Below are 27,914 nucleotides of genomic sequence, written 5' to 3'. Positions count from 1 at the left end.
CAAGCTCCGCCTCCCGGGTTCACGCCATTCTCCGGCCTCAGCCTCCCGAGTAGCTGGGACTACAGGCGCCTGCCACCTCGCCCGGCTAGTTTTTTTTTTGTATTTTTTAGCAGAGACGGGGTTTCACCATGTTAGCCAGGATGGTCTCGATCTCCTAACCTCGTGATCCACCCGTCTCGGCCTCCCAAAGTGCTGGGATTACAGGCTTGAGCCACCGCGCCCGGCCGTAGGCCCTATTTTTCAAGAGGAGCCCACACTGGACTGATAAAAGCAACAGTACTACAAGCTAAGTTTATTGCTGGTACAAAGTAGTTCCTCTGGCTGGGCGGTATAGTGGCTCATGCCTATAATCCCAGCACTTTGGGAGGACGAGGCAGGCAGATCACCTGAGGTCAGGAGTTCGAGACCAGCCTAGCCAACACATAGTGAAACCCCATCTCTACTAAAAACAAAAAATACAAAAATTAGCTAGGCATGGTGGTGCATGCCTGTAGTCCCAGCTACTGGGGAAGCTGAGGCAGGAGAATAGCTTGAATCTGGGAGGTGGAGCTTGCAGTGAGCTGAGATCGTGCCACTGCACTCCAGCCTGGGCGACAGAGTAAGACTCCATCTCTAAAAAATAAAACAAAACAAAAACAAAGTGATTTCTCTTGTCACGCTCAGATGACCTAGGACACATGGGCATGTGAGATCCCACACCCTTCTAACAGCCCATCTGGAGCTAAGGAACAAGGAGGGGCTGGCCTATTTTCCTCTGCACAGGTTCATACTCTTGTACACTCACCTTCAACACTGGGCTGGAAAGAACAGTCCCTATCTCCAAGTGGTGCTAGAAATCAGGGAACCAAATACTGCAGATAAATTTTCCAAATGTAACAATCTCTCCATGGTCCCTCCCTCCCCCAGTGCTTCCTGATACAGCCAATAATTAAGAACACAATCAAAGGCTGAGGGACAAATTATTTTTTTGGATTTATATTTTTCCATAAAATACAAATGCTGATTCATCAGTGAGTCAGTAAATGAAAAAGGGCCTCTTAAATATCTTATAAACACTAATTATTCTTTCCCAGTCTAGATTTCCTTAAAGTCACATCACTCACAAGCAGGCTTATCTTCCACTTCTGCCATTTGAAGGCCGGTCTATGCCCAGCCTGAACCAGGGGAAATGTACAGAACTCACCAAAATTTTACCAATACTCTGACAGCGTTTTATTTCAAACTCTGATCCCTGCCCTGTGATTACAAAGAGGATGCTGCTGGTTCTCTCTCTTAGTCCCTGCTGTGGAAAAAACTGGTATCCAATGTTCTCTGAAACATACTGTCTTTCATCTAGACTCAGAAGCTAGACAAAAAATTTAAAAAAGAAGAGTGTACATGGCCATGTTATACCTGCCACCTGCTAGGGCCCAGCCATCAGCCATGGTTGCTGAGGATGAGACTACTGAAAAGACCTGAGCAGGATGGGAGAGAACAAAGGTAGTTCTTTCTATAGCATGATGGGAATGGGAGACTTCAAAGCTTCCAGCAGCCTCATCACCCAGGCTTCACCCCAGAAGTCATTTTTGTCATCAGGCTAGCTGAGGCTTCTGGGCCTCTCCTTGTGCCTCTTCATATTCTTCTTCTGGTTTCAGCTGAGGGCCAGGGATCATCACCGTCTGAAAGAGTAGGATGCCAAGTTACCCACCAACCAAGCCCATGGCTAACCCAGAAGAACTTCATCCCCTGCTCCCACCCATCCATCCACCCACCCACCAAGCTTTCCCTTTCCCGGTGGTGCATCACCCCCTCTTGCCACTAGGGGGAGCCCAACAGAGTGGCTTAGCAGACCCCAAGTACTGCCTCAGCTCTCTTTAAACCATGCAAGCCACCTTACCTTAAGGATGGGCTGCTTAGGGGGTGCCCATGGCGGAACGATCTTGCTATGCATTCTCCAGCTTCCATATGGGTTTGTCAACTGCTTTTCGAATACAACATACTCCAGGACATCCTTGGGTACATCTTCCTGTCCATACATCAACCGGCCAAACCGGTCATAGATGGCCAGAGTCTGCAAGGATAAAAGCAAATCTGGCCTCTTAGTTTTTTTGGTGTGTGAGTGTGAGTTGTTTATTTTATTGTCACACAATCTTTTTTTTTTAAGATGGAGTCTCACTCTGTTGCCTTGGCTGGAGTGCAGTGGTATGAGATTGTCTCACTGCAACCTCCGCCTCCTAGGTTCAAGTGATTCTCCTGCCTCAACCTCCTGAGTAGGTGAGAGTACAGGCACACACTATCATGCCTGGCCAATTTTTCTATTTTTAGTATACACGGGGTTTTGCCATGTTGGCCAGGCTGGTATTAAACTCCTGACCTTGTGATCTGCCCGCTGTGGGCTCCCAAAGTGCTAGGATTACAGGCGTGAGTTACTGTGCCCAGCCAGAAAAAAATCTTTTTTTTTTTTGAGATGGAGTCTCGCTCTGTCGCCCGGGCTGGAGTGTAGTGGCCAGATCTCGGCTCACTGCAAGCTCCACCTCCCGGGTTTACGCCATTCTCCTGCCTCAGCCTCCGGAGTAGCTGGGACCACAGGTGTCCGCCACCTCGCCCGGCTAGTTTTTTGTATTTTTTTTTTTTTAGTAGAGATGGGGTTTCACCGTGTTAGCCAGGATGGTCTCGATCTCCTGACCTCGTGATCCGCCCGTCTCGGCCTCCCAAAGTGCTGGGATTACAGGCTTGAGCCACTATGCCCGGCCCAGAAAAAATCTTAATGGGTAGAAAAAAATTATCTTGGAATTCTGAATCTAGGACTATCTGATCAACTACTGACACTTTACTCTTACAAGTTCTTTGACAGGGGGCAGGGAATAAGGAGTGGGGCACAATGGCTCATGCCTATAGTCCCAGCACTTTGGGAGGCTGAGGTGGGCAGATCACTTGAGCCCAGAAGTCTGAGACCAGCTTGGACAAAATGACAAGACCGGTCTCTACAAAAAATACTAAAATTATCCAGGCGTGGTGGCATGCCCCTATAGTCCCCGTTACTTGGAGGCTGAGGTGGGAGGATTGCTTCAGACCAGGAGGTTGAGGCTGCAGTGAGCCATAATCACATCACTGCACTCCAGCCTGGGTGACAGAATGAGACCCTGTCTTGGAGAAAAAAAAAAAAAAACAGGAAGGGTGGGAGAGAATATCCTCACACATGTCTTAGTAGAGCCAACATGTAACAGTGGGAAGGCGACAGCAGCACAGCAAGGAAGACAGATCACAGTGTACCTTTTGTTACTGCTTACAGTCCTGGGCAACCACACCCAGCACTCCAGAGGGAGGTGCCCAAGCTGTGTGAAGAAAAGCTGGGAGGAAGGCAGACTAGTGCCTCTACCTGCCGGGTGTGCATGCGTACGGTGACCTGGCCGTACACGTTGCCCTGGTTCATCATACTTGAACAGCGAACTTGAACAACATGGGAGGGCTCTAAAGATTCCACGAAGCTCCAGCGGACGGTCTTATATTTGATGTCCCAGGTCATGTCCTAAGGGCAGAGGAGAACAAGTTCAACTGGATTTTTCCCTCCCTTTAAGGAAGCTGGTGCTGCCACACTGCTCTTACTTCCTGCAAGACTACAGCCAACAGGCAGCACATTTCCCACCACATGCTCTCTTGTGCCTGTTTTCTCTCGCACCTTCCCAAGTTTTGATTAAGCTATTGGGCAAGTTCACCTGACAACTCTCTCTTTATCTAAATCACAACTTCAGACCCACCTTCCCCTTTGAGCACCCTTCTCCAAATAAATGAAAACCACATTCCAAACTGCCAGCATGCCCAATACACCATCATCCCTCCCATACACTTTCATAATCTGGCAATTATTGCATGTACTTGTGTTGACTGCATACATATATATTTTTCCCACTCACCTATTAACAATGAAAAGTGGGAATTTTACAGGACTTAAGGGCTAAACTGCTACGACTGGGGAAGACTTATAGAAACTGAAGTTCTATTGATAGAAACCCAAGGTTCTTTTTTTTTTTTTTGAGACAGGAGTCTCGCTCTGTTGCCCAAGCTGAAGCAGTGGCGCGATCTCGGCTCACTGCAAGCTCCACCTCCCAGCTTCACACCATTTTCTTGCCTCAGCCTCCCAAGTAGCTGGGACTACAGGCACCCGCCACCATGCCCCGCTAATTTATTTGTATTTTCAGTAGAGACGGGGTTTCACCATGTTAGCCAGGATGGTCTTGATTTCCTGACCTTGTGATCCACCCGCCTCAGCCTCCCAAAGTGCTGGGATTACAGGCGTGAGCCACTGCACCCAGCCCCAAGTTCTTATTCTTGAATCCCTAACTGAACTACAAAGTTCTTATCCTTGGGGGTCCCTCCAAGTGCCTCACATTGCTGTTACCACTCAATATAAGCCTCACGAACTCTGGTTAAATCCTTCATGATAGTGCAGGTATATGGAGATGTGGCCTCATATAGCCCATATCCAAGCCTCAGGATGCTCCTGCAGTGTCATGACTGCTGGTTGAGGGACCTCTTTTATTCGCCAGGGCCCTTACCAGAGTCCGTGTCAAGACATTATCATTCAGCTACAAGCAATGAAACTTCAGCCTGTACCTTAAACTTCCTACACTCTCAAAACTGATCCTTCTTAAGAGAAACCAGGCAGGGCATGGTGGGGCTCATGCTTGTAATCCCAGCACTTTGGGAGGCCAAGGTCAGTGGATCACCTGAGGTCGGGAGTTAGAGATCAGCCTGACCAACATGGAGAAACCCCATCTCTACTAAAAATACAAAATTAGGCCATATGCAGTAGCTCAGACCTGTAATCCCAGCACTTTGGGAGGCCGAGGCGGATGGATTGCGAGGTCAGAAGACTGAGACCATCCTGGCTAACACAGTGAAACCCCGTCTCTACTAAAAAGACAAAAAATTAGCTGGGTGTGGTGGCGGGTGCCTGCAGTCCCAGCTACTCAGGAGGCTGAGGCAGGAGAATGGCATGAACCCGGGAGGCGGAGCTGGCAGTGACCCAAGATCTCGCCACTCCACTCCAGCCTGGGCGACAGAGCAAGACTCTGTCTCAAAATAAATAAATAAATAAATAATTAGGCGGGCATGGTCCCGGGCACCTGTAATCCCAGCTACTTGGGAGGCTGAGGCAGAAGAATCACTTGAACCCGGGAGGTGGAGGTTGCGGTGAGCCAACATCGCACCATTGCACTCCAGCCTGGGCAACAAGAGCGAAAATCTGTCTCAAAAAAAAAAAAAAACCAGAAAAGAAAAGAAAAACTAGAGACGATGTCTAGAATCTGTCCACTCAGTCACCCCAAAGTTCTAAGGAGGATGAGAACTTACTGGAAAACAGTGTTCAGTTACCAAGGTATGAAGTCGGTCATGGTCTGAGCTACAAAAGAAAACAATAAATATCATTGACTACTGCTCTTATAATACCCTGTATGAAGACTGAAAATGGCCCTGAAAATGAAAAACAATTCATTTTTATAAATGTTTTTGGCACATCTTGTATAAGCCAGGTATATAATATGCTAAATTCTAGGGGCACAAAGACAAACAATAATGTGATTTACCAGAAAACCCTGAGATCTAGTAGCAGAATAAAATTATATTACAAAAAAAAAATTTTTTTTTAATTATGTTTAAATCTAAGGAGCAGGAGGAAATTTCTCTAAAATTACCATATATCCTTAAGATGGGTACCCTCACTGGGACATAGGACCTGATTTTTGCTCTAAGTTGGTATGAGCAACAAAGTTCAACACAAGTAACAATCAATAGCTTGTTTTATCTTCTCTTGCCTCTGACCTAGCATCAGTACCATCTGGCTTGGCCTTATATCTTGTTTTTTTTTTTTGTTTTTTTTTTTTGGAGTCAGAGTCTCACTCTGTTGCCAGGCTGGAGGCTGGAGTGCAGTGGCGCGATCTCGGCTCACTGCAACCTCCACCTCCCGGGTTCAAGCCATTCTCCTGCCTCAGCCTCCTGAGTAGCTGGGATTACAGGCGCATGCCATGACGCCCACCTAATTTTTGTACTTTTAGTAAAGATGGGGTTTCACCATGTTGTTGGCCTTGTATCTTACAATCTCATCTTTGAACCTAGTCAAAGATAATCATGTCTTTCCTGGTCCTATTATTTCTCCTTTATCTTGTTGCTGCCAGAGTGGCCAAGTTATGCTGACTCTATACAGTAATGGTTAGAAAAACACAAAACAGCCGGGCGCAGTGGCTCACGCCTGTAATTCCAGCACTTTGGGAGGCCGAGACGGGCGGATCACGAGGTCAGGAGATCGAGACCATCCTGGCTAACAAGGTGAAACCCATCTCCACTAAAAATACAAAAAAAATTAGCTGAGTGTAGTGGCAGGTGCCTATAGTCCCAGCTACTTGGGAGGCTGAGGCAGGAGAACGGCATGAATCCGGGAGGCAGAGGTTGCGCTGAGCTGAGATTGTGCCACTGCACTCCAGCCTGGGCGACACAGCAAGACTCTGTCTCAAAAAAAAAAAAACCAAAAACCAAAAAAAACCCAAAAAACCCCACAAAACAGACAACAAACCCTAGCTGCTGTAGGTACAAGATTTTAGGAGGGATCCTAACTGATGAGTATCAAATCTAAGGCCATAGATTAGCTTCTTTCAGATACACACATGACTTTTCCCCAGTTTACTATGAGCAGTTTAACTCTTTGTCCCCTTTGAAAAATCTTGCTCTCTAAGCCCAGAGTGGGTAAAGGATTAGTTCTAACATGTCTATCTGCTTCCCTTTCATCTCCATTCCTACTAGGAAAGATTCCAAGTCATTTCCTCTACTGTAGGAACAGACTAGACTAGACTGAGCTGTGGTGACAAACTACCATGACTGGCACCTCTGAGTGAACTCTTCCTCCTCACTATCCTGGCATAGAAGTCTTTGGTGGAAATAAATAAACTCAATTTTCCATGAGTTCACTTACTATTTTGCAACTGAATTTACTCTGAAAAGGTAGACATCTGCTTCTGCAACATAACAGACTGAGTTAATGTAAAACTACTCCTACTATAAACATTTTAAAATGTTGGATAAAATGGGCCAGATGCGGTGGCTCACCCCTGTAATCCTGGCACTTTGGGAGGCCAAGGCAGGCGTATCATGAGGTCAGGAGATCAAGACCATCCTGGCCAACATGGTGAAACCGTGTCTCTACTAAAAATACAAAAATTAGCCAGGTGCAGTGGTACACGCCTGTAGTCTCAGCTACTCAGGAGGCTGAGGCAGGAGAATCTACTAAAAATACAAAAATTAGCCAGGTGCAGTGGTATACGCCTATAGTCTCAGCTACTCAGGAGGCTGAGGCAGGAGAATGGCTTGAACCCAGGAGGTGGAGGTTGCAGTGAGCCAAGATCGCGCCACTGCACTCCAGCCTGGCAACAGAGTGAGACTCCATCTCAAAAAAAAGAAGGAGCCGGGCGTGGTGGCTCAAGCCTGTAATCCCAGCACTTTGGGAGGCTGAGACGGGCGGATCACAAGGTCAGGAGATCGAGACCATCCTGGCTAACACGGTGAAACCCCGTCTCTACTAAAAAATACAAAAAACTAGCCGGGCGAGGTGGCGGGCGCCTGTGGTCCCAGCTACTCCGGAGGCTGAGGCAGGAGAATGGCGTAAACCCGGGAGGCGGAGCTTGCAGTGAGCTGAGATCCGGCCACTGCACTCCAGCCTGGGCGACAGAGCCAGACTCAGTCTCAAAAAAAAAAAAAAAAAAAAGAAGGACATGTTGGATAAAATGTGAAATAGACAAATACACTTTTTTTGGTTGGGGGGGATTGCACCATGGCCCTCCAGCCTGGGCGACAGAATGAGACTCTGGGACTACAGGTGCACGCCACCACACGCAGCTTATTTTTAGTAGAGTTGGGGTATCACTATGTTGGCCAGGTTGGTCTTGAACTCCTGGACTCAGGTGATCTGCCCGCCTCGGCCTCCCAAAGTACTGCAATTATAGGCATGAGCCACCATACCCGGCCAAAAAATAATTTGACAGAAACCACCGCTAAGGAAACCCAGACATTGTAATTATTAGTAAAGACACAAATCAATTGTCCTAAATATGCCCAATGAGCTAAAGGAAACCACGGACAAAGAAGTAATGAAATCAGAAAAACAATGTGTGAACACATTGAGAATATCGCTAAAGAGACAGAAATTATACAAGGGAACCAAACAGAAATTATGGAGCTAAAAAGTACAATAAATTTTAAAATTCACTAGAGGGGTTCAACAGCAGATTTGAGCAGGCAAAAATCAGTGAACTTAAGGATAAGGTAATTAAAATTACATAGTCTAAAATGCAAAGAGAAAAAAGAATGAAGAAAAACGAACAAAACCTTGAGGAACCTATGGGACATCATCAAGTATACCAAATACACATCACAGGAGTCCCAGAAAAAGAAGAAAGAAATGGATTGAAAAAAAAATTTGAAGAAATAATGCAGCCAGACACAGTGGCTCACACCTGTAATCCCAGCATTTTGGGAGGCCAAGGCAGGTGGATCACCTGAGGTCAGGAGTTCAAGACCAGCCTGGCCAACAGGGTGAAACCCTATCTCTACTAAAAAGTACAAAAATTAGCCGGGTGTGGTGGCAAGCACCTGTAATCCCAGCTACTTGGGAGACTGAGGCAGGAGAATCACTTGAACCTGGGAGGCAGAGGCTGCAATGAGCCAAGATCAGGCCACTGCACTCCAGCCTGGGCAACAAGAGTAAAGCTCCATCTCAAAAAATAAAATAAAATAAAAATAAAATGCAAAAAAGAAAGAAAGAAATAATGGCCGCAGACATCCCAAATCTGATGAAAGACATTAATATGTACCTCCAGGAAGCTAAAAAACCTCCAAGCAAGATAAATTGAAAGAAATCCATACCAAGAAACATTAAAACCAAAGTGTCAAAACCCAAAGACAAAAGAATGAATCTTGAAAGCAGCAACAGGCTGGGCATAGCAGCTCATGTCTATCATCCCAACACATTGGGAGGCAGAGGCAAGAGGATCACTTGAGGCCAGGAGTTCGAGACCAGCCTGGGCAACAAAGCAAGACCCCTGTCTCTACAAAAAATTAGGAAAAAAAAAAAAAATTAGCCAGGTGCTGTAGCACACACCTGTAGTCCCAGCTACTCAGGGGCTAAGGTGGGAAGATCGCTTGAGCCCAGCAGCTTGAGGCTGCAGTGGAGCTATCATTGCACCACTGTGCTCACTCCAGCCTGGCTGATGAAGTGAGAACCTGACAGGAAAAGAAAGAAGGAAAGAAAGAAAGAAAGAGAGAGAGAGAGAGAGAGAGAGAAAGAAAGACAGGAAAGAAACAAAGGCTAAAGGGGATCCTTCAGGCTAAAATGAAAGGACACCAGAAAGTAACTCAAAACCACAAGAAAAAAACAAAAAACACTAGTAAAAGTAACTACATAGGTAAATATAAAAGCCTGCATTATTGTACTTTTGGTTTGTAATTCCTCATTTTTCATTCTATATGATTTAAAAGGCAAATGCATAAAACAATAATTATGAATTGATGTAATGGGCACCCAAGGTATAAAACTGTAATCTGTGATAATGAAGCAGGAGAGACAAAATAAAGTGGGAGAGAGAGACATATAGGAGCAGAGTGTTTGTATATTATTGAAACTAAGTTGATATTATTCAAACTAGGTTGAACTAGCCACCACGCCTGACCGTGTTTCTCTATTTCTGCAAAAACCACTGTTGGGGACAGGCACGCTGGTTCATGCCTGTAATCCAAACACTTTGGGAGGTCAAGGCGGGCGGATCATTTCAGGTCAGGAGTTTGAGACCAGCCTGGCCACTTAATGGGAAAGGACAGTCTCCAATAAATGGTGCTAGAAAAATGAATATTCACATGCAAAAAAAAGCAAAAACATCACATACTTTTCATTACATACAAAAACTAACTCAAAATGGAGCAAAGACCTAAATGTGAGAACTAAAACTATAAAAATCTTAGAGAAAAAGAAAGGGGAAATACTTCATGACACTGGATTTGGCAATGATTTCTTCAATACGACACCAAAAGAAAAAACCCAATATGGTAACAAAAGAAAAAAACTTGATAAACTGGATTTCATCAAAATTACAAACTTTTTTGCATCAAAAGATACTATCAAGAGTGAAAAGATGGCCGGGCGCGGTGGCTCATGCCTGTAATCCCAGCACTTTGGGAGGCCGAGGCAGGTGGATCACCCAAGGTTGGGAGTTCAAGACCAGCCTGGCCAACATGCTGAAACCCTGTCTCTATTAAAAATACAAAAATTAGCCAGGTGTGGTGGCACATGCCTGTAATCCCAGCTACATGGGAGGCTGAGGCAGGAGAATTGCTTGAACCCAGGAGGCAGAGGTTGCAGTGAGCCGAGATCGCGCCACTGCACTCCAGCCTGGGCTTCAAGAGCAAAACTCCATCTCTAAAAAAATAATAAAAGTGAAAAGTCGAACCATAAAATGGGGGAAAATATTAGCAAAGCATTTATCTGATAAGGGATTAATATCCAAAATAAATAAATAACTCCTATAACTCAACAATAAAATAACAGTCTAATTTAAAAATAGACCTTTCTGGGCTGGGTGCAGTGGCTCACGCCTGTAATTCCAGCACTCTGGAAGGCTGAGGCGGGTGGATCATCTGAGGTCAGGATTTGAGACCAGCCTGGCCAACATGGTGAAACCCCGTATCTACTAAAAATACAAAAATTAGCTGGGCATGGTGGTGCATGCCTGTAATGCCAGCTACTCAGGAGCCTGAGGCAGGAGAATCGCTTGAACCCAGGAGGTGGAGGTTGCTATGAGCCAAGATCGTGCCACTGCAGTCCCGCCTGGGTGACAGAGAAAGATTTTATCTCAAAAAAAAAAAAAAAAAAAAAAAAAAGACCTGTCTTCAAAGAAGATGTACAAAAGGCCAATAGCACGTGAAAAGATGCTCAATGTCACTAGCTATTAGAGCAATACAAAGCAAAACCATGAGATACCACACTTCACACCCATGAGGATGCCTATTATAAAAAGAAAAAGGGCCGGGCGCGGTGGCTCAAGCCTGTAATCCCAGCACTTTGGGAGGCCGAGGCGGGCGGATCACGAGGTCAGGAGATCGAGACCATCCTGGGTAACACGGTGAAACCCCGTCTCTACTAAAAATACAAAAAGAAATTAGCCGGGCGTGGTGGCGGGCGCCTGTAGTCCCAGCTACTCCGGAGGCTGAGGCAGGAGAATGGCGTGAACCCGGGAGGCGGAGCTTGCAGTGAGCCGAGATCGCGCCACTGCGCTCCAGTCTGGGCGACAGAGCGAGACTCCGTCTCAAAAAAAAAAAAAAAAAAAAAAAAAAAAAAAAAAAGAAAAAGGTTGGCCATGGTGGCTCACACCTGTAGTCCTAGCACTTTGGGAGGCTGAAGCAAGAGGACTGCTTGAGCCCAGGAGTTTGAGACCAGCTTGGGCAATACAGTGAGACCCCATTTCATATATATATATATATATATATATATATATATATATATATATTTTTTTTTTTTTTTTTTTTTTTTTTTTTTTTTGAGGCAGAGTCTCGCTCTGCCGCCCGGGCTGGAGTGCAGTGGCCGGATCTCAGCTCACTGCAAGCTCCGCCTCCCGGGTTCACGCCATTCTCCTGCCTCAGCCTCCCGAGTAGCTGGGACTACAGGCGCCCGCCACCTCGCCCGGCTATTTTTTTGTATTTTTTACTAGAGACGGGGTTTCACTGTGTTAGCCAGGATGGTCTCGATCTCCTGACCTCGTGATCCGCCCATCTCGGCCTCCCAAAGTGCTGGGATTACAGGCTTGAGCCACCGCGCCCGGCCTTTTTTTTTTTTTAAAGAATAAAAAGGAAAGTGGCCGGGCACAGTGGTTCATGCCTGTAATCCCAGGACTTTGGGAGGCCGAGGCAGGTGGATCATGAGGTCAGGAGATCGAGACCATCCTGGCTAACACGGTAAAACCCCGTCTCTACTAAAAATACAAAAAATTAACTAGGCGTGGTGGCGGGCGCCTGTAGTCCCAGCTACTCAGGAGGCTGAGGCAGGAGAATGGCGTGAACCTGAGAGGCGGAGGTTGAAGCGAGCCGAGATCTCGCCACTGCACTCCAACCTGGGTGAGAGAGCAAGACTCCATCTCAAAAAATAAAAATAAAAAAAAAAGAATAAAAAGGAAAGTAATAGGTATCAGTGAGGATGTAGAGAAATTGGAATCCTTGTGCATTGGTCGTAGGAATGTAAAACAGTGTAGCTGCTATAGAAAACCATATGGTGGTTCCTCAAAAAGTTAGGGTTTTTTTTGAGACAGAGTCTCATTTTGTCACTGAGGCTGGAGTCTAGTGACACAATCTTAGCTCACCACAGCCTCAAAAATCCCTGGGCTCAAGCAATCCTTCTGCCTTAGCACCTCAAATAGCTGGGACTACAGGCATGCGCCGCCACGCCTGGCTGATTTTTTTTTTTTTTTTTTTTTTTGCGACGGAGTCTCACTCTGTCGCCCAGGCTGGAATGCAGTGGTGCAATCTCCGCCTCCCAGGTTCACACCATTCTCCTGCCTCAGCCTCCCGTGTAGTTGGGACTACAGGTGCCCGCCACCGCGCCCGGCTAATTTTTGTATTTTTTTTTTTTAGTAGAGACGGGGTTTCACCGTGTTAGCCAGGATGGTCTTGATCTCCTGACCTTGTGATCCGCCCGGCTCAGCCTCCCAAAGTGCTGGGATTACAGGCATGAGCCACCACACCTGGCCCCTGGCTGATTTTTTAAATGTTTTTGTAGAGATGGGGGTCTCACTCTGTTGCCCAGAAACAATCCTCCCACTTTGGCCTCCGAAAGTGCTGGATTACAGGTATGAGCCACCTAGCCCCTCAAAAAGTTAAACATAGAGCTACCATGTGATCCAACAACTTCAGTTCTGAGTATATACCCAAATGAATTGAAAGCACGAACTCGAAGAGATACTTGTACACCAACAATCACAGGAGCATTATGCCACAATAAAAAGTGGAAACAACCTGAATGTCCATCACTAGATGAATGGATAAACAAAATGTGGGCCGGGCGCGGTGGCTCAAGCCTGTAATCCCAGCACTCTGGGAGGCCGAGACGGGCGGATCACGAAGTCAGGAGATCGAGACCATCCTGGCTAACACGGTGAAACCCCGTCTCTACTAAAAAATACAAAAAACTAGCCGGGCGAGGTGGTGGGCGCCTATAGTCCCAGCTACTCGGGAGGCTGAGGCCGGAGAATGGCGTGAACCCGGGAGGCGGAGCTTGCAGTGAGCTGAGATCCGGCCACTGTACTCCAGCCTGGTCGACAGAGCGAGACTCCGTCTCAAAAAAAAAAAACAAAAAACAAAATGTGGTGTATATACATACAATGAAATATTATTCAGCCTTAATAAGGAAACACATGTAGCCAGGCATGGTGGCCCACACCTGTAATCCCTGCACTTAGGGAGGCTGAGGTGGGTGGATCACCTGAGGTCAGGAGTTTGAGACCAGTCTGGCCAACATGGTGAACCCCATCTCTACTAAAAATACAAAAATTAGCTGGGTGTGGTGGCAGGCGTCTGTAATCCCAGCTACTTGGGAGGCTGACAGCTGGAGAATCGCTTGAACCCAGGAGGCAGAGGTTGCAGTGACCGGAGATAGAGCCACTGCACTCCAGCCTGGGTGACAAGAGCAAAACTCCATCTCAGAAAATAAATAAGTAAATAAATAAAAATAAGGAGACACATACTACAATATATATGAACACTGAAGACATCATGCTAAGTGAACTAAGCCAATCACAAAAGGTCAAAAACTGTAAGATTCCACTTATGTGAGATACCTAGATGCCTTTGTCCATTCAGGATGCTATAACAAAAATACCATAAACCAGGTGGCTTATAAACAACATGTATTTCTCACAGTTCTAGAGGCTGGGAAGTCCAAGATCAAGATCAAGGCACTGGCAAGTCTGGTGTCTGGTGAGAGCCTGTTCCTCATAGATGGTGACTTCTTGCTGTGTCCTCAATGGGCAGAAGGGGTGCAGAAGCTCCCACGGGTCTTTTTTTTTTTTTTTTTTTTGAGACGGAGTCTCGCTCTGTTGCCAGGATGGAGTGCAGTGGTGCAATCTCAGCTCACTGCAAGCAACCTCCACTTCCTGGGTTCAAGCAATTCTCTTGCCTCAGCCTCCCGAGTAACTGGGACTATAGGTACATGCCACCACGCCCAGCTAATTTTTGTGTTTTTAGTAGAGACGGGGTTTCACCATGTTGGCCAGGATGGCCTCGATCTCTTGATCCACCTGCCTCGGCCTCCCAAAGTGCTAGGATTACAGGTGTGAACCACCACGCCCAGCCCCTCAGGTCTCTTTTATAAGGGCACTATTCCCATTCATGAGGGCTCCACTCTCATGACCTCATCACTTCCCAGAGGTCCCCCCACAGCCTATACCATCACCTTGGGAGTTAGAATTTTGACAAATGAATTTTCAGGAACACAAACATTCAGACCATAGCATCAGGATGGTTAAATTCACAGAGAAAGAAAGTAGACGGCTGAGTGTGGTGGCTCAAGTCTGTAATCCCAGCACTTTGGGAGGCTGAGGTAGGAGAATTACTCGAGGCCAGGAGTTTGAGACCAGCCTGGCTAACATGGTAAAACTCCATCTCTACTAAAAATACCAAATAAATAAATAAATAAATAAAGTAGAATGGAGGTTACCAGGTGATAAGGGAAGAGGGCAATGGGGAATTACTGCTTAGTGGGTACAAAATTTCTGTTTGGGATGAACACAATCTGGAAATGGATAGTGGTAAGAATTGTACAACACTGTGAATGTACTTAATGCCACTGAATTATATACTTCAAAATGATAAAATGGTAAATGTTATATTATGTGTATTTTACCACAAATGTGTAAAAGCTATTATTAATTGTATAATTTTTTTTTTTTTTTTTTTGAGACGGAATCTCGCTCTGTTGCCCAGGCTGGAGTGCAGTGGCGCAATCTTGGCTCACTGCAAGCTGTGCCTCCCGGGTTCACACCATTCTCCTGCCTCAGCCTCCTGAGTAGCTGGGACTACAGGTGCCCGCCACCGCACCTGGCTAATTTTTTGTATTTTTAGTAGAGACGGGGTTTCACCGTGTTAGCCAGGATGGTCTCGATCTCCTGACCTCGTGATCTGCCCGCCTCGGCCTCCCAAAGTGCTGGGATTACAGGCATGAGCCACTGCGCCTGGCCCCAATCTTATAATTTTTTTTTTTTTTTTTTTTTTTGAGACGGAGTCTCGCTCTGTCACCCAGGCTGGAGTGCAGTGGCCGGATCTCAGCTCACTGCAAGCTCCGCCTCCCGGGTTCACGCCATTCTCCTGCCTCAGCCTCCCGAGTAGCTGGGACTACAGGCGCCTGCCACCTTGCCCGGCTAAGTTTTTGTATTTTTAGTAGAGACGGGGTTTCACTGTGTTACCCAGGATGGTCTCGATCTCCTGACCTCGTGATCCGCCCATCTCGGCCTCCCAAAGTGCTGGGATTACAGGCTTGAGCCACCGCGCCCGGCCAATCTTATAATTTTTAAGATAAATGATTGTCTTTGATTTTTCTAAAATATCTATGTGTTAAAATAAAAAAATGCAGGAATACAAAATGACAAGAAAACTGTACCAACACTTTGGGAGGCCAAGGTGAGAGGACTGCTTGAGGCCAGAGTTCGAGACCAGCCTAGGCAACATAGCAAGACCCTGCAGAGATCGCACCACTACACTCCAGCCAGGGCAAGAGAGCAAGACTTCATCTCAAAAACAAAAACAAAAATGACAAGAACTAACTAAAACCCAAAAGAAACAAATAAGACGGCCGGGCGCGGTGGCTCAAGCCTGTAATCCCAGCACTTTGGGAGGCCGAGACGGGCGGATCACGAGGTCAGGAGATCGAGACCATCCTGGCTAACACGGTGAAACCCCATCTTTACTAAAAAATACAAAAAACTAGCCGGGCAATGTGGCGGGTGCCTATAGTCCCAGCTACTCGGAAGGCTGAGGCAGGAGAATGGCGTAAACCCGGGAGGCGGAGTTTGCAGTGAGCTGAGATCCGGCCACTGCACTCCAGCCTGGGCGACAGAGCGAGACTCCGTCTCAAAAAAAAAAAAAAAGAAAGAAACAAATAAGACAAGAGAAAATGGACCTATTGAAGACATAGATTTTGAAGTCATCAGACACAGATTTTAAAATAACTGTGATTAGTATGTTCAAGAAATTAGATGACAGAATAGAGAATTTTACCAGAGAAATGGACACACACACACACACACACACACAAAAATCAATGAAAATTCTAAAAGTGAAAAACAGAAAATAATATAAAATTAAAAACTCGATAGGTAGGTTAACAGCAGATTAGCTACAATTTGAAAGAAGACAGGAAGATAGATCAGAGAATATCCAGACTAAAGCTGGAGGGGGAAAAAAAAGGTTGGAAAAATATAGAAAAGAGCTGAAGACACATTTGGCACATAGTGAAAGATCTAACATATGTGTATTCAGAACTACACAAGGAGACGAGAAAGTGGAGCAGAAGCAACATCTGAAGAGATGAGTTCTGACTGAGAATTTTCCAACACTGACAAAAAAAGCACCCAAAGATTTAAGAAGCAATATGAACCCAGAGCAGGATAAAAGACACACACATGGCCCGGTGTGGTGGCACATGCCTATAATCCCAGCATTTTGGGAGTCTGAGGGGAAGGATCGCTTGAAGCCAGAGATTCAAGACCAGCCTGGGCAACAAGGCCAGACCCTGTCTCTACAAAAAAACTAAAAAATAAATAAATAAAATAAATAAAAATTTAAGAAGACATAGATAAATCATAGTAAATTGCTGAATACTAAAGAGAGAGAAAAAAATCGTTTTTGCTTTTTTTTTTTTTTGAGATGGAGTTTTGCTCTGTCGCTGAGGCTGGAGTGCAGTGGCACGATCTCAGCTCACTGCAACCTCGGACTCCCAGTTTCAAGTGATTCTCCTGCCTCAGCCCCTGCAGAGTAGCTAAGATTACAGGTATGCACCACCACATCTGACTAATTATTGGATTTTTTTTTTTTTTTGAGACGGAGTCTTGCTCTGTCACCCAGGCTGGAGTGCAGTGGCCGGATCTCAGCTCACTGCAAGCTCCGCCTCCCGGGTTCACGCCATTCTCCTGCCTCAGCCTCCCGAGTAGCTAGGACTACAGGCGTCCGCCACCACGCCCAGCTAGTTTTTTGTATTTTTTAGTAGAGACGGGGTTTCACCGTGTTAGCCAGGATGGTCTCAATCTCCTGACCTCATGATCCGCCCGTCTCGGCCTCCCAAAGTGCTGGGATTACAGGCTTGAGCCACCGCGCCCGGCCCCCTTTTTTTTTTTTTTTTTTTTTGAGATGGAGTCTTGCTCTGTCACCCAGGCTGGAGTGCAATGGTGCGATCTCGGCTCACTGCAACCTCCGCCGCCCGGGTTCAAGCAATTCTCCTGCGTCACCCTCCCATGTAGCTGAGATTACATGCATGCGCCACCACATCTGGCAAATTTTTTTATTATTATTATTAGTAGAGATGGGGTTTTGCCATATTGGCCAGGCTGGTTTCGAACTCCTAACCTTGTGATCTGCCAGCCTCGGCCTCCCAAAGCACTGGGATTACAGGCGAGAGCCACCATGCCCAGCCCGAGAGAAAATCTTCAAAGCACACAAAGTCAGCTGGGCACGGTGGCTCACACCTGTAATCCCAGCATTCTGGGAGGCCAAGGTGGGCGGATCACAAAGTCAGGAGTTCGAGACCAGCCTGGCCAATATGGTGAAACCCTGTCTCTACCAAAAATACAAAAATTAGCTGGGCGTGGTAGCGGGCACCTGTAGTTCCAGCTACTCTAGAGGCTGAGGCAGAAGAATCATTTCAAACCGGAAGGCGGAGGTTGCAGTGAGTAAAAATTGTGCTACTGCACTCCAGCCTGGGCGACAGAGCAAGACTCTGTCTCGAAAGAAAAAGATAAATAAAAGCGCACAAAGTAAAAATAAACTTTAACAAAATTTAAAAAAAAAAAGTTAATTTCTCAATAGAAACAACAGTAACGCTGAGGAGGGCAGATCACCTGAGGTCAGGAGTTCGAGATCAGCCTGGCCAACATGACAAAACCCCGTCTCTACTAAAACTACAAAAATTGGCCAGGCACGGTGGCTCACGCCTGTAATCCCAGCACTTTGGGAGGCCAAGACAGGCAGATCACGAGGTCAGGAGATCGAGACCATCCTGGCTTACACGATGAAACCCCATCTCTACTAAAAATACAAAAAATTAGCCAGGCATGGTGGCGGGTGCCTATAATCCCAGCTACTCAGGAGACTGAGGCAGGAGAATGGTGTGAACCTGGGAGGCAGAGCTTGCAGTGAGCCGAGATCAGGCGACTGCACTCCAGCCTGGGCGACACAGCGAGACTCCGTCTCAAAAAAAAAAAAAAAATTAGGCCGAGCGCAGTGGCTCATGCCTGTAATCCCAGCACTTTGGGAGGCCAAGGTGGGTGGATTACTTGAGGTCAGGAGTTCAAGACCAGCCTGGCCAACATGGTGAAACCCATCTCTATTAAAAATGCAGAAAATAGTCAGGTGTGGTGGTACGTGCCTGTAATCCCAGTTACTTGGGAGGGTAAGCAGAATTGCTTGAATCCAGGAGGTAGAGGTTGCAGTGAGCCAAGATCACGTCACTGCACTCCAGCCTGAGCAACAGAACAACAGTCTATCTCAAAAAACAACAACAACAATGTTTTGAGAAATAAAACAAGGCTGGGCATAGTGGCTCACATCTGTAATCACAACACTTTGGGAGGCTGAGGCAGGCAGATAACCTGAGGTCAGGAGTTTCAGACCACCTGGCCAACATGGTAAAACCCCATCTGTACTAAAAATACAAAAATTAGCTGGGTGTGGTGGCATGCACCTGAAATCCCAGTTACTTGGGAGGCTAAGGCAGGAGAATCGCTTGAACCCAGGAGGCAGAGGCTGCAGTGAGCCAAGATTGCACCACTACACTCCAGCCTGGGTGACAGAGCCAGACTCCATCTCAAAAAGGGAAAAAAAAAAAAAAAAAAAAATGACCAGCCTCCGTAGTCCGGGCAATGTGGTGAAATCCCATCTCTACAAAAAATATGAAAACTGGCAGGGTGTGGTGGTACACCCCTAGAGTTCCAGCTACTCAGGGAACTAAGGTGGGAGGATCGCTTGAGCCCCGGAGCCGAGGCTGCAATAAGCGTGATTGCACCACTGCACTCCAGCTTGAGCAACAGAATAAGACAGTCTCAAAACAAGAAACAAAAACAAGAACAGCCTGGGCAACATCGTGAGATCCCATCTCTATTCAAAATAAATAAATTTTTTAAAAGAAATAAAAGTAAAATTAAATAATTAATGGATTTTAGACTACAGGTTTTGGGTCCCACCTGAAGCCCAGCCACAGCAGCCACAGATCAAAGAATGCCAGCAACAGTCCATGGCTAGTACTTAAGATATTCCAGCCTCCTAATATTGATTCTTCATATTCCTAGCAGCCCTAATTTGAATGAATCAAGAAAAAGCTGGGTGGCCAGGCATGGTGGATCATGCCTATAATCTTATCACTGTGGGAGGCCAAGGGAGGAGGATTGCTTGAGCCCAGGAATTTGAGACTCGTCTAGGTAACACAGCAAAACCTTGTCTCTACAAAAAAAAATTTATTTTAATTAGCCGGGTGTGGTGGCAGACGCCGGTGGTCCCAGCTCTACTTTGGGAACTAAGTAGAGTCCCTGACAGAACCACTTGAGTCCAGGAGGTCAAGGCTGCAGTGAGCTATGATCATGTCACTGCATTCCAGACTGCACAACAGTGAGACTCCATCTCAATTTAAAAAAAAAAAAAAAAAAATGGTGGGGGGGCTGGGCGTAGTGGCTGACGCCTGTAATCCTAACACTTTGGGAGACCGAGGCGGGCAGATTGCCTGAGGTCAGGAGTTCGGGACCAGTCTGGCCAACATGGTGAAATCCCATTTCTACTAAAATACAAAAAAATCAGCTGGACATGGTGGCATGTGCCTCCAATCCCAGCTACTTGGGAGGCTGAGGCAGGGGAATTGCTTGAACCAGGGAGGTGGAGGTTGAGCCTAAATTGTGCCATTGCACTCCAGCCTGGGTGAGACAGCAAGACTCCATCTCAAAACAAAAAATTAAAAAATAAAAGTGGAGGGAGAGCTGGAAATTTTCACAGGAAATATATTCAAAATAACCAAGGAAAGGGAAATGAAGATACATAAGACAAACACACAAAAAAGATCAGGATGAATTCAGGGATCAGATGGGGTGAAAAAGGCAGCTATTCTAGCACAAGGTCCCAACACATGCAGGTGGAACTGAGACAGACCAAATGGTAGAAATTCCCAGAAGCAGAGAGGGGAGTGAAAGACAGCTTCAGTCACTAATTACTTCCAATATAGGAAGTTCTCTCACTCTAGATATCTTACCTGAAGGCAGAAAACAAATTTGTGCAAAACAAAAACAAACAAAAAACTGTGCCTAAAATAATAACTACCTGCTGAGAACAGAATGGGTAAAGATAGGAAGTTCACTTACTTGTTGAGACAAAGGTGAGCTTCAATAAAGATATCCTTAGCTTTTTCAAGGAAGTCCTTTATTTTAAAATTGGCATCATAGTCTTTTATCCTCCGGATTCTGTAAAATTAAGGCTGAGTATTACTTCTAAAGGTCTTCTCACAATTCCATAATTCACAGCTTACACTGAGCTCCATTCATGTCCATCTACTTACTCAATAATTGATTTTTTTTTTTTTTTTTGAGACGGAGTCTCGCTTTGTCACCCAGGCTGGAGTGCGGTGGCTCACGCCTGTAATCTCAGCACTATGGGAGGCCGAAGCAGGTAGATCACTTGAGGTTAGGAGTTTGAGACCAGCCTAATCAACATGGTGAAACACCATCTCTACTAAAAAAATAAAAATATGCTGGGCGTGATGGTGCATACCTGTAATCCCAGCTACTCGGGAGGCTGAGGCACACGAATCACTTCAACCCGGGAGGCAGAGGTTGCAGTGAGCAGAGATCGCACCACTGCATTCCAGCCTGGGTCACAGAGAGAGACTGCATCTCAAAAAGAAAAAAAAAAAAAAAGTAGCTGGGCATGGTGGTGCTGTCTGTAATCCCAGCTACTCAGGAGGCTGAGGCAGGAGAATCACTTGAACTTAGGCAGAGGTTGTAGTGATTGTGCCACTGCACTCTGGACTGGGCAACAGAGCGAGACTCCATCTCAAAAAAAAAAAAAGAGTCAGAATAACACTGGGCTTCTTTTTTATGAGATGGAGTCTCACTCTGTCGCCCTGACTGGAGTGCGGTGGCACGATCTCGGCTCACTGCAAGCTCTGCCTCCCGGGTTCATGCCATTCTCCTGCCTCAGTCTCCTCAGTAGCTGGGACTACAGGCGCCCACCATCATGCCCAGCTAATTTTCTTTGTATTTTTAGTGGAGACAGGGTTTTATCGTATTAGCCAGGGTGGTCTCGATCTCCTGACCTCGTGATCCACCCACCTTGGCCTCCCAAAGTGCTGGGATTACAGGTGTGAGCCACCATGCCTGGCCTTATTTTTTTTTTGAGATGGAGTGTCCGTCACACAGGCTAGAGTGCAGTGGCGCAATCTCGGCTCACTGCAACCTCCGCCTCCTGGGTTCAAGTGATTCTCCTGCCTCAGACTCCCGAGTAGCTCAGACGACAGGCACACACTACCCCGCCTGGCTAATTTTTGTATTTTTAGTAGACACGAGGTTTCACCATGCTGGCCAGGCTGGTCTCAAACTCCTGACCTCATGATCTGCCTGCCTCAGCCTCCCAAAGTGCTGGGATTACAGGCCTGAGCCACCGCACCCGGCAACACTGGGCTTCCTAACACCAACATTAGGAGTTTCAAAGACAGGCCGGGTGCGGTGGCTGACGCCTGTAATCCCAGCACTTTGAGAAGCTGAGGCAGGCAGATCATGAGGTCAGGAGATCGAGACCATCCTGGCCAACATGGTGAAACCCCATCTCCACTAAAAATACAAAAAATTAGCCAGGCATGATGACATGTGCCTATAGTTCCAGCTACTCGGGAGACTGAGGCAGAAGAATCACTTGAACCCGGGAGGCAGAGGTTGCAGTGAGCTGAGATCCTGCCACCGCACTCTAGCCTGGATGACAGAGCAAGACTCCGTCTCAAAAAAAAAAAAAAGAAGTTACGGCCAGGTGGCTCATGCCTGCTGTAATCCCAGCACTTTGGGAGGCTGAGGTGGGCTGATCATAAGGTCAGGAGTTCGAGACCAGCCTGGCCAATGTGGTGAAACTCTGTCTACTAAAAACACAAAATTAGCCGGGCATGGTGATGGGCACCTGTAGTCTCAGCTACTCAGGAGGCTGAGGCAGAAGAATCGCTTGAATCCGAGGTAGAGGTTGCACTGGGTGACAGAGCAAGACTCCGTCTCAAAAAAAAAAAAAATAAATTACAAAGACAACAGAGCAGCGCTTTTATTATTAATTCATTCATTCATTCATTCACTGAGACGGAGTCTCACTCTGTCGCCCAGGCTAGAGTACAGTGATGCCATCAGGGCTCACTGCAGCCTTGACCTCTGGGGCTCAAGCAATCCTCCCACTTCAGCCTCCCAAGTAACTGGAACTACAAGTGTGCACTACCATGCTTGGCTAATTTTCACTTTTTTTTTAGTTTTTGTAGAGACAAGGTCTCACTGTGTTGCCCAGCTGGTATTCAACTCCTGCTCAAGTGATCCTCCTGCCTCAGCCTCCCAAAGTATTGAGATTACAGGCATGACCCACCAAGCCCAGACTTTGAGCAGTACTTTTAATTGAGGAAAAAATTATTTCTATCGCAGAAGTCAATACCTGGGCAAATTATATATGAAGTGCGAGAATAAAAGAAAGACTTCTTTTTAGACTTGCAAGATCTCATTTATCCACCATGCAGCCTTTCTCAGGAAGCTGCTAGAAAATGTGCTCCATCAAAGTAATGAAATAAATTATGAAAACATAAAGACATAGGACCCAAGCAACAGGGACTACAACATAAGAGGGGGGCAAGAGGAATATTAGATCCTAAGATGTACAGTTGGCCTTAAGAGCAACTAGTCCAGATTGAAATAGGTAAGAAGACTCTAGGAAGGATTTCTTGAAAAAGATGAAATTAATAAAATATTTAATGTTGCAGGGCGCAGTGGCTCACACCTGTAATCCCAGTACTTTGGGAGGCTGAGGCGTGTAGATAACGAGGTCAGGAGTTTGAGACCAGCCTGGCCGATATGGTGAAATCCCGTCTATACTAAAAATACAAAAAAATTAGCCAGGCATGGTGGCGAATGCCTGTAGTCCCACCTACTGGGGAGGCTAAGGTAGAAGAATTGCTTGAACCTAGGAGGCAGGGGTTGCAGTGAGCCAAGATCACGCCACTGCACCCCAGCCTGGGCGACAGAGTGAAACTCCTTCTCCAAAAAAAAAATTTAATGTTTTGAATGCACAGAGAGGAAATTACATAACCCATAGTTCCATAAGCAAATGAGCAAATTAAGACACTTCACTTCAGAAAAAAAAAAAATATTATGCAGGAAAGAAAAAATATTCATAATGTACTCTATAACTTAGCCGTCAAGAGCATTTTCCAAGTTATAACAATGTAAATAGAGAATTTGATTAAATTAAAGTGTTAATTTAAGTATGTTAAAGGAATTTATCCCAGGAATGTGAAGTCGGTTTAATATTTGAAAATCAATTAATAAGACCAGGCATGGTACCTCATGCCTGTAATGCCAGAACTTTGGGAGGTCAGGGAGGGTGGATCACCTGAAGTCAAGAGTCCAGGCTGGCTAACATGGTGAAACCCTGTCTCTACTAAAAATGCAAAAAATTAGTGGGGTATGGTGGTGCGCACCTGTAGTCTCAGCTACTCGGGAGGCTGAGACAGGAGAGTCACTTGAACTTGGGAGGCGGAGGCTGCAGTGGCCACTATGGAGTCACTACACTCCAGCCTGGGCAAAAGAACAAGACTCCATTTCAAAAAAAAAAAAAAAGAAAATCAATTAATATGTCATATCAACAAAATAAAGAACAAATATCACATGATCATCTCAATAGACACAAAAAAGCATTTGACAAAATCTGACACCCCTTTATACTCTTTTAACCTCAAAGCCTTGCTTGTACTGTTCTGTTTCCCTAGAATGCTGTTCCTCACCACACTTCTCCATCTGGCTAACTCTAAAAAAATCCCAACTTTTTTTTTTTTTTTTTTTTTGAGATCATAAGGTGGATCATAAGGTCAGGAGTTCGAGACCAGCCTGGCCAATATGGTGAAACCCTATCTCTACTAAAAATACAAAATTAGCCGGGCATGGTGGCACATGCCTGAAATCCCAGCTACTCAGGAGGCTGAGGCAGGAGAATTGCTTGAACCCAGGAGGCGGAGGTTGCGGTGAGCCCAGATTGCGCCATTGCACTCCAGTCTGGGCAACAAGAGCAAAACTCCATCTCAAAAACAAACAAACAAACAAACAAAATCAAATATATGATTAAAAAAGGATTCAACACACTCCAAAGTCAACTCCCTAACTGATGTTACCAATAAACGCAGGGATGCTAAGAATCAGAAGGCCCGCCGGGCGCAGTGGCTAATGCCTGCAATCCCAGCACTTTGGGAGGCCGAGGCGGGCGGATCACGAGGTCAGGAGATCGAGACCATCCTGGCTAACACAGTGAAACCCCATCTCTACTAAAAATAAAAAATAAAAAAAAAAAAATTAGCCGGGCGTGGTGGCAGGCACCTGTAGTCCCAGCTACTCGGGAGGCTAAGGCAGGAGAATGGTGTGAACCTGGGAGACGGAGCTTGCAGTAAGCTGAGATCGTGCCACTGCACTCCAGCCTGGGCGACAGAGCAAGACTCCGTCTCAAAAAAAAAAAAAAAAAAAAGATCAGAAGGCCCATATTGGCCAGGCGCGGTGGCTCAAGCCTGTAATCCCAGCACTTTGGGAGGCCGAGGCGGGTGGATCACGAGGTCAGGAGATCGAGACCATCCCTGGCTAACATGGTGAAACCCCGTCTCTACTAAAAATACAAAAAACTAGCCGGGCGTGGTGGCGGGCGCCTGTAGTCCCAGCTACTCTGAAGCTGAGGCAGGAGAATGGCGTGAACCCAGGAGGCGGAGCTTGCAGTGAGCCGAGATCGCGCCACTGCACCCCAGCCTGGGCGACACTCCGTCTCAAAAAAAAAAAAAAAAAAAAGCCCATATTATTCTGCATTAAATACAGACTCTACTACAAAGAAAAAAATACCATCATGTTATTAAGAGAGTGATACCCAATCCAATTAACCCAAAAAGATCTCTTTGGGATAAAGTAGCAACAAGAAATTGTTACTCTAATACCAAGTCCCAACTGTGTCAGACACCTACGACATTTGCGATGCCAGAGTCTTCTTCATTCGTTCAGTTCTCTGTATCAGTCCCTCCTTTAAAAGAGATGATATGCGTGCATCACCCTCAGGAGGAATATAGGCATCAAATATACCAGCTGTAATAAGGGAACAAAAAAATTAAGAAAGCGTTGAAAGATTGAGAAAAACTCATAAAATTGAAGTAATGTACAATTGGGAAGGATTGTGGATATGAAGTAGACTAATGAAACAGACTTCCATGTAGACAGAACTATGTTACACTAGAAAAAAAACAGAACAAGGCTGGGCGCAGTGGCTCATGCCTGTAATCCCAGCACTTTGGGAGGCTGAGGTGGGCAGATCACAAGGTCAGGAGTTCAAGACCAGCCTGGCCAAGATGGTGAAACCCCTTCTCTACTAAAAATACAAAAACTAGCCAGGTACGGTGGCAGGTGCCTATAATCCCAGCTACTTGAAAGGCTGCAGTAGGAGAATCACCTGAACCTGGGGGGCAGAGGTTGCAGTGAGCTGAGATTGTGCCACTGGGTGACAGAATAAGACTCTGTCTCAAAAAAAAACAAAAACAAAAACAAAAACAAAAAACAAAACAAAAAAAGCCAGAAAGATTTAAGTCTTCTCTCAGAGCCTCAGCTTCTACTTCCACAAAATGGGGAAATTTCACTCTTGCCTTCTACAGACAGTGTGAAAGTAAGTTCAAAGAACAACTTCATGATATACAGTGTATTTAAGGCTAATCATTATTGAAGTTGAACTGACTTCATGCTTAATTAAATATCATCAATCATAGTCTAAGTCATCCCAAGTTCCAGAAGATCTCTGACAGAAGGATCCCAGGTCAGGGTCCCAGAAATACCTCACCTGTACAGGCCAGATGTATGGGATGGTCCAATTTTTCTGGAGGAATAACCAATCCTGCTTTCCGGGCATGTTCCATAAACTCTTTTTCTGTTTTAAATTTAGGTTGATAAACAGGAGGTGTGAAACGTTTTTTAGTTCTTACTGGAACTATAGCTGAGGACTGAGTCACCAGAACTGGCTGGAAGGTAAAGGAAAGGTTAGGAACCTAGAAAAAACATCTACTATCTTTTACAAACTCTAAGCAAAGCACTATAGAAAGGGCATATCCAAAGAATGCTTCAGGAACAATTATAAAACAATGAAAAATTGCATTAGGACCTTAATACTTATGGGTGTCTCTAAATAGAAGACAGTTGGCAACCTTTATTAACATCACATTTACTAAAGGCTTTCCTTTAGAACTTTCCACAGTACAGGACTATGCTAACTCTACGGATACTGAGTTGATTAAACCAAGTTTCAAAGAACTGATGGTGATAGGGAAACACCAACCCAATACTGAAATGAGCAGAATACTATTCTTTATTACTTTATTTTTATTTTTTGAGACAGATCGCTAGCCTGGAGTGCAGTTGCACGATCACGGCTCACTGCAGCCTTGGCCTCCTGGGCTCTAGCTATCCTCCCACCGCAGCCTCCCAAGTAGCTGGGACTACAGGAGTGTGCCATCGCACTCGACTAATTTAAACATTTTTGTAAAGACGGGTTCTTACTATGTTGCCCAGGCTCATTTCGAACTCCCGGGCTCAAGCCATCCTTCTGCCTCGGACTTCCAAGTGCTGGGATTACAAGTGTGAACCACCGCGCCTGGCCCTGAATGCTATTCTTAAACCATAAGCAAAGTCCTCTTGTAGGCGGCTGCTCCATATTTACTCGAGATATTTTGCTCATTCTATCGGGAGTCTCACTGGTAAACTTTATTCTGTCGTTTTAGCACCCAACTGACCAATAAACCCTTGAAAGACCAGGGAGCCTTTTCTCTCTGATCATGAGGTTTGCTCAGACAGGGGCAGTGACAATATGGGACGCCCTCATTTTTGGCTAGTCTTCAACGTAGTTCATTTATAAGAATCGAAGATTACGAAGTCCACCTTCCAACCCATTACTTGTCTCCCCTTTAACATCTCCTCGCCAAACAGACCCAAATCAGTCCGGAAAAACTTAATCCCCGTTAATTCACTCGCTCTCACGGCCTTGTCTAGGCTCTGCCCATTCGACCACTGAGCTCAGTAGCTGGGTCCTGTCCACCTCAGCCTCTTCCACGGCCTAGGTATGACTCGTATTGTCCCAGCTCACCAAGGACAATTGCACAGAGAGTATTTCCCTCGACTCTGTCCTCCTCTTCTAGCCCCTAGGGTCCTATCGACCCCGTCCCTACCCACCTGCCGAGACCACCAGCCCAAAACCCTCGATAAACGAGACAACCCTTGAGGTATGGGGGCTGCCATCTTGTTCCCGCAAAGGCCGCCGGGAAGGGAGCTGCTAGTGAAGAGCGTCGGGTACGAGAGAAGCCGCATAGGGTGGAGCTAGCACAGGAGTGGAATTTTCCAGGGAGCGCGCCCTCCGCCGAAATGTGA

The 27,914-nt window shown here is 46.0% G+C and overlaps 1 protein-coding gene and 1 long non-coding RNA gene across 2 annotated transcripts in view; one reads left to right on the top strand and one right to left on the bottom strand.

The window, feature by feature from the left end:
* Window positions 1-948: 948 nt before the first annotated feature.
* LOC105472284 (mitochondrial ribosomal protein L45) lies at window positions 949-27,895 on the bottom strand. Its single transcript, XM_071083035.1, has 8 exons — window positions 27,720-27,895; window positions 26,338-26,515; window positions 25,478-25,595; window positions 20,613-20,711; window positions 5,332-5,380; window positions 3,359-3,508; window positions 1,877-2,050; window positions 949-1,658 (listed from the first exon to the last, which is right to left on the bottom strand). The coding sequence occupies exons 1-8, from the start codon at window positions 27,852-27,854 to the stop codon at window positions 1,572-1,574; spliced, it is 990 nt and encodes a 329-aa protein (XP_070939136.1). The 5' UTR covers window positions 27,855-27,895; the 3' UTR covers window positions 949-1,571.
* LOC105472289 (uncharacterized) overlaps window positions 27,841-27,914 on the top strand; it is a 24,660-nt gene continuing 24,586 nt past the window's right edge. Inside the window, exon 1 of the long non-coding RNA XR_981509.3 lies at window positions 27,841-27,910. This is a non-coding gene — a long non-coding RNA (uncharacterized lncRNA). The remainder of the gene's footprint in view (window positions 27,911-27,914) is intronic.

This window comes from Macaca nemestrina, chromosome 17 (genome assembly GCF_043159975.1).
Source record: "Macaca nemestrina isolate mMacNem1 chromosome 17, mMacNem.hap1, whole genome shotgun sequence".
In the NCBI taxonomy this organism is placed as follows: domain Eukaryota; kingdom Metazoa; phylum Chordata; class Mammalia; order Primates; family Cercopithecidae; genus Macaca; species Macaca nemestrina.
The sequence above is the reverse complement of the archived record's forward strand: the minus strand, read 5'-3'. Positions and strand labels throughout refer to the sequence as shown.

What these genes read in the sequence shown, in the direction of transcription:
- LOC105472284 (XM_071083035.1), bottom strand. Translation starts at nt 27,854, where the DNA reads ATGCGGCTTCTCTCGTACCCGACGCTCTTCACTAGCAGCTCCCTTCCC. An exon ending in ACTCTGGCATCGCAAATGTC is followed by an intron (nt 20,712 to 25,477) that starts GTAGGTGTCTGA and finishes TTAATTTTACAG; the next exon opens with AATCCGGAGGATAAAAGACT. An exon ending in TACGCATGCACACCCGGCAG is followed by an intron (nt 2,051 to 3,358) that starts GTAGAGGCACTA and finishes TTATCCTTGCAG; the next exon opens with ACTCTGGCCATCTATGACCG.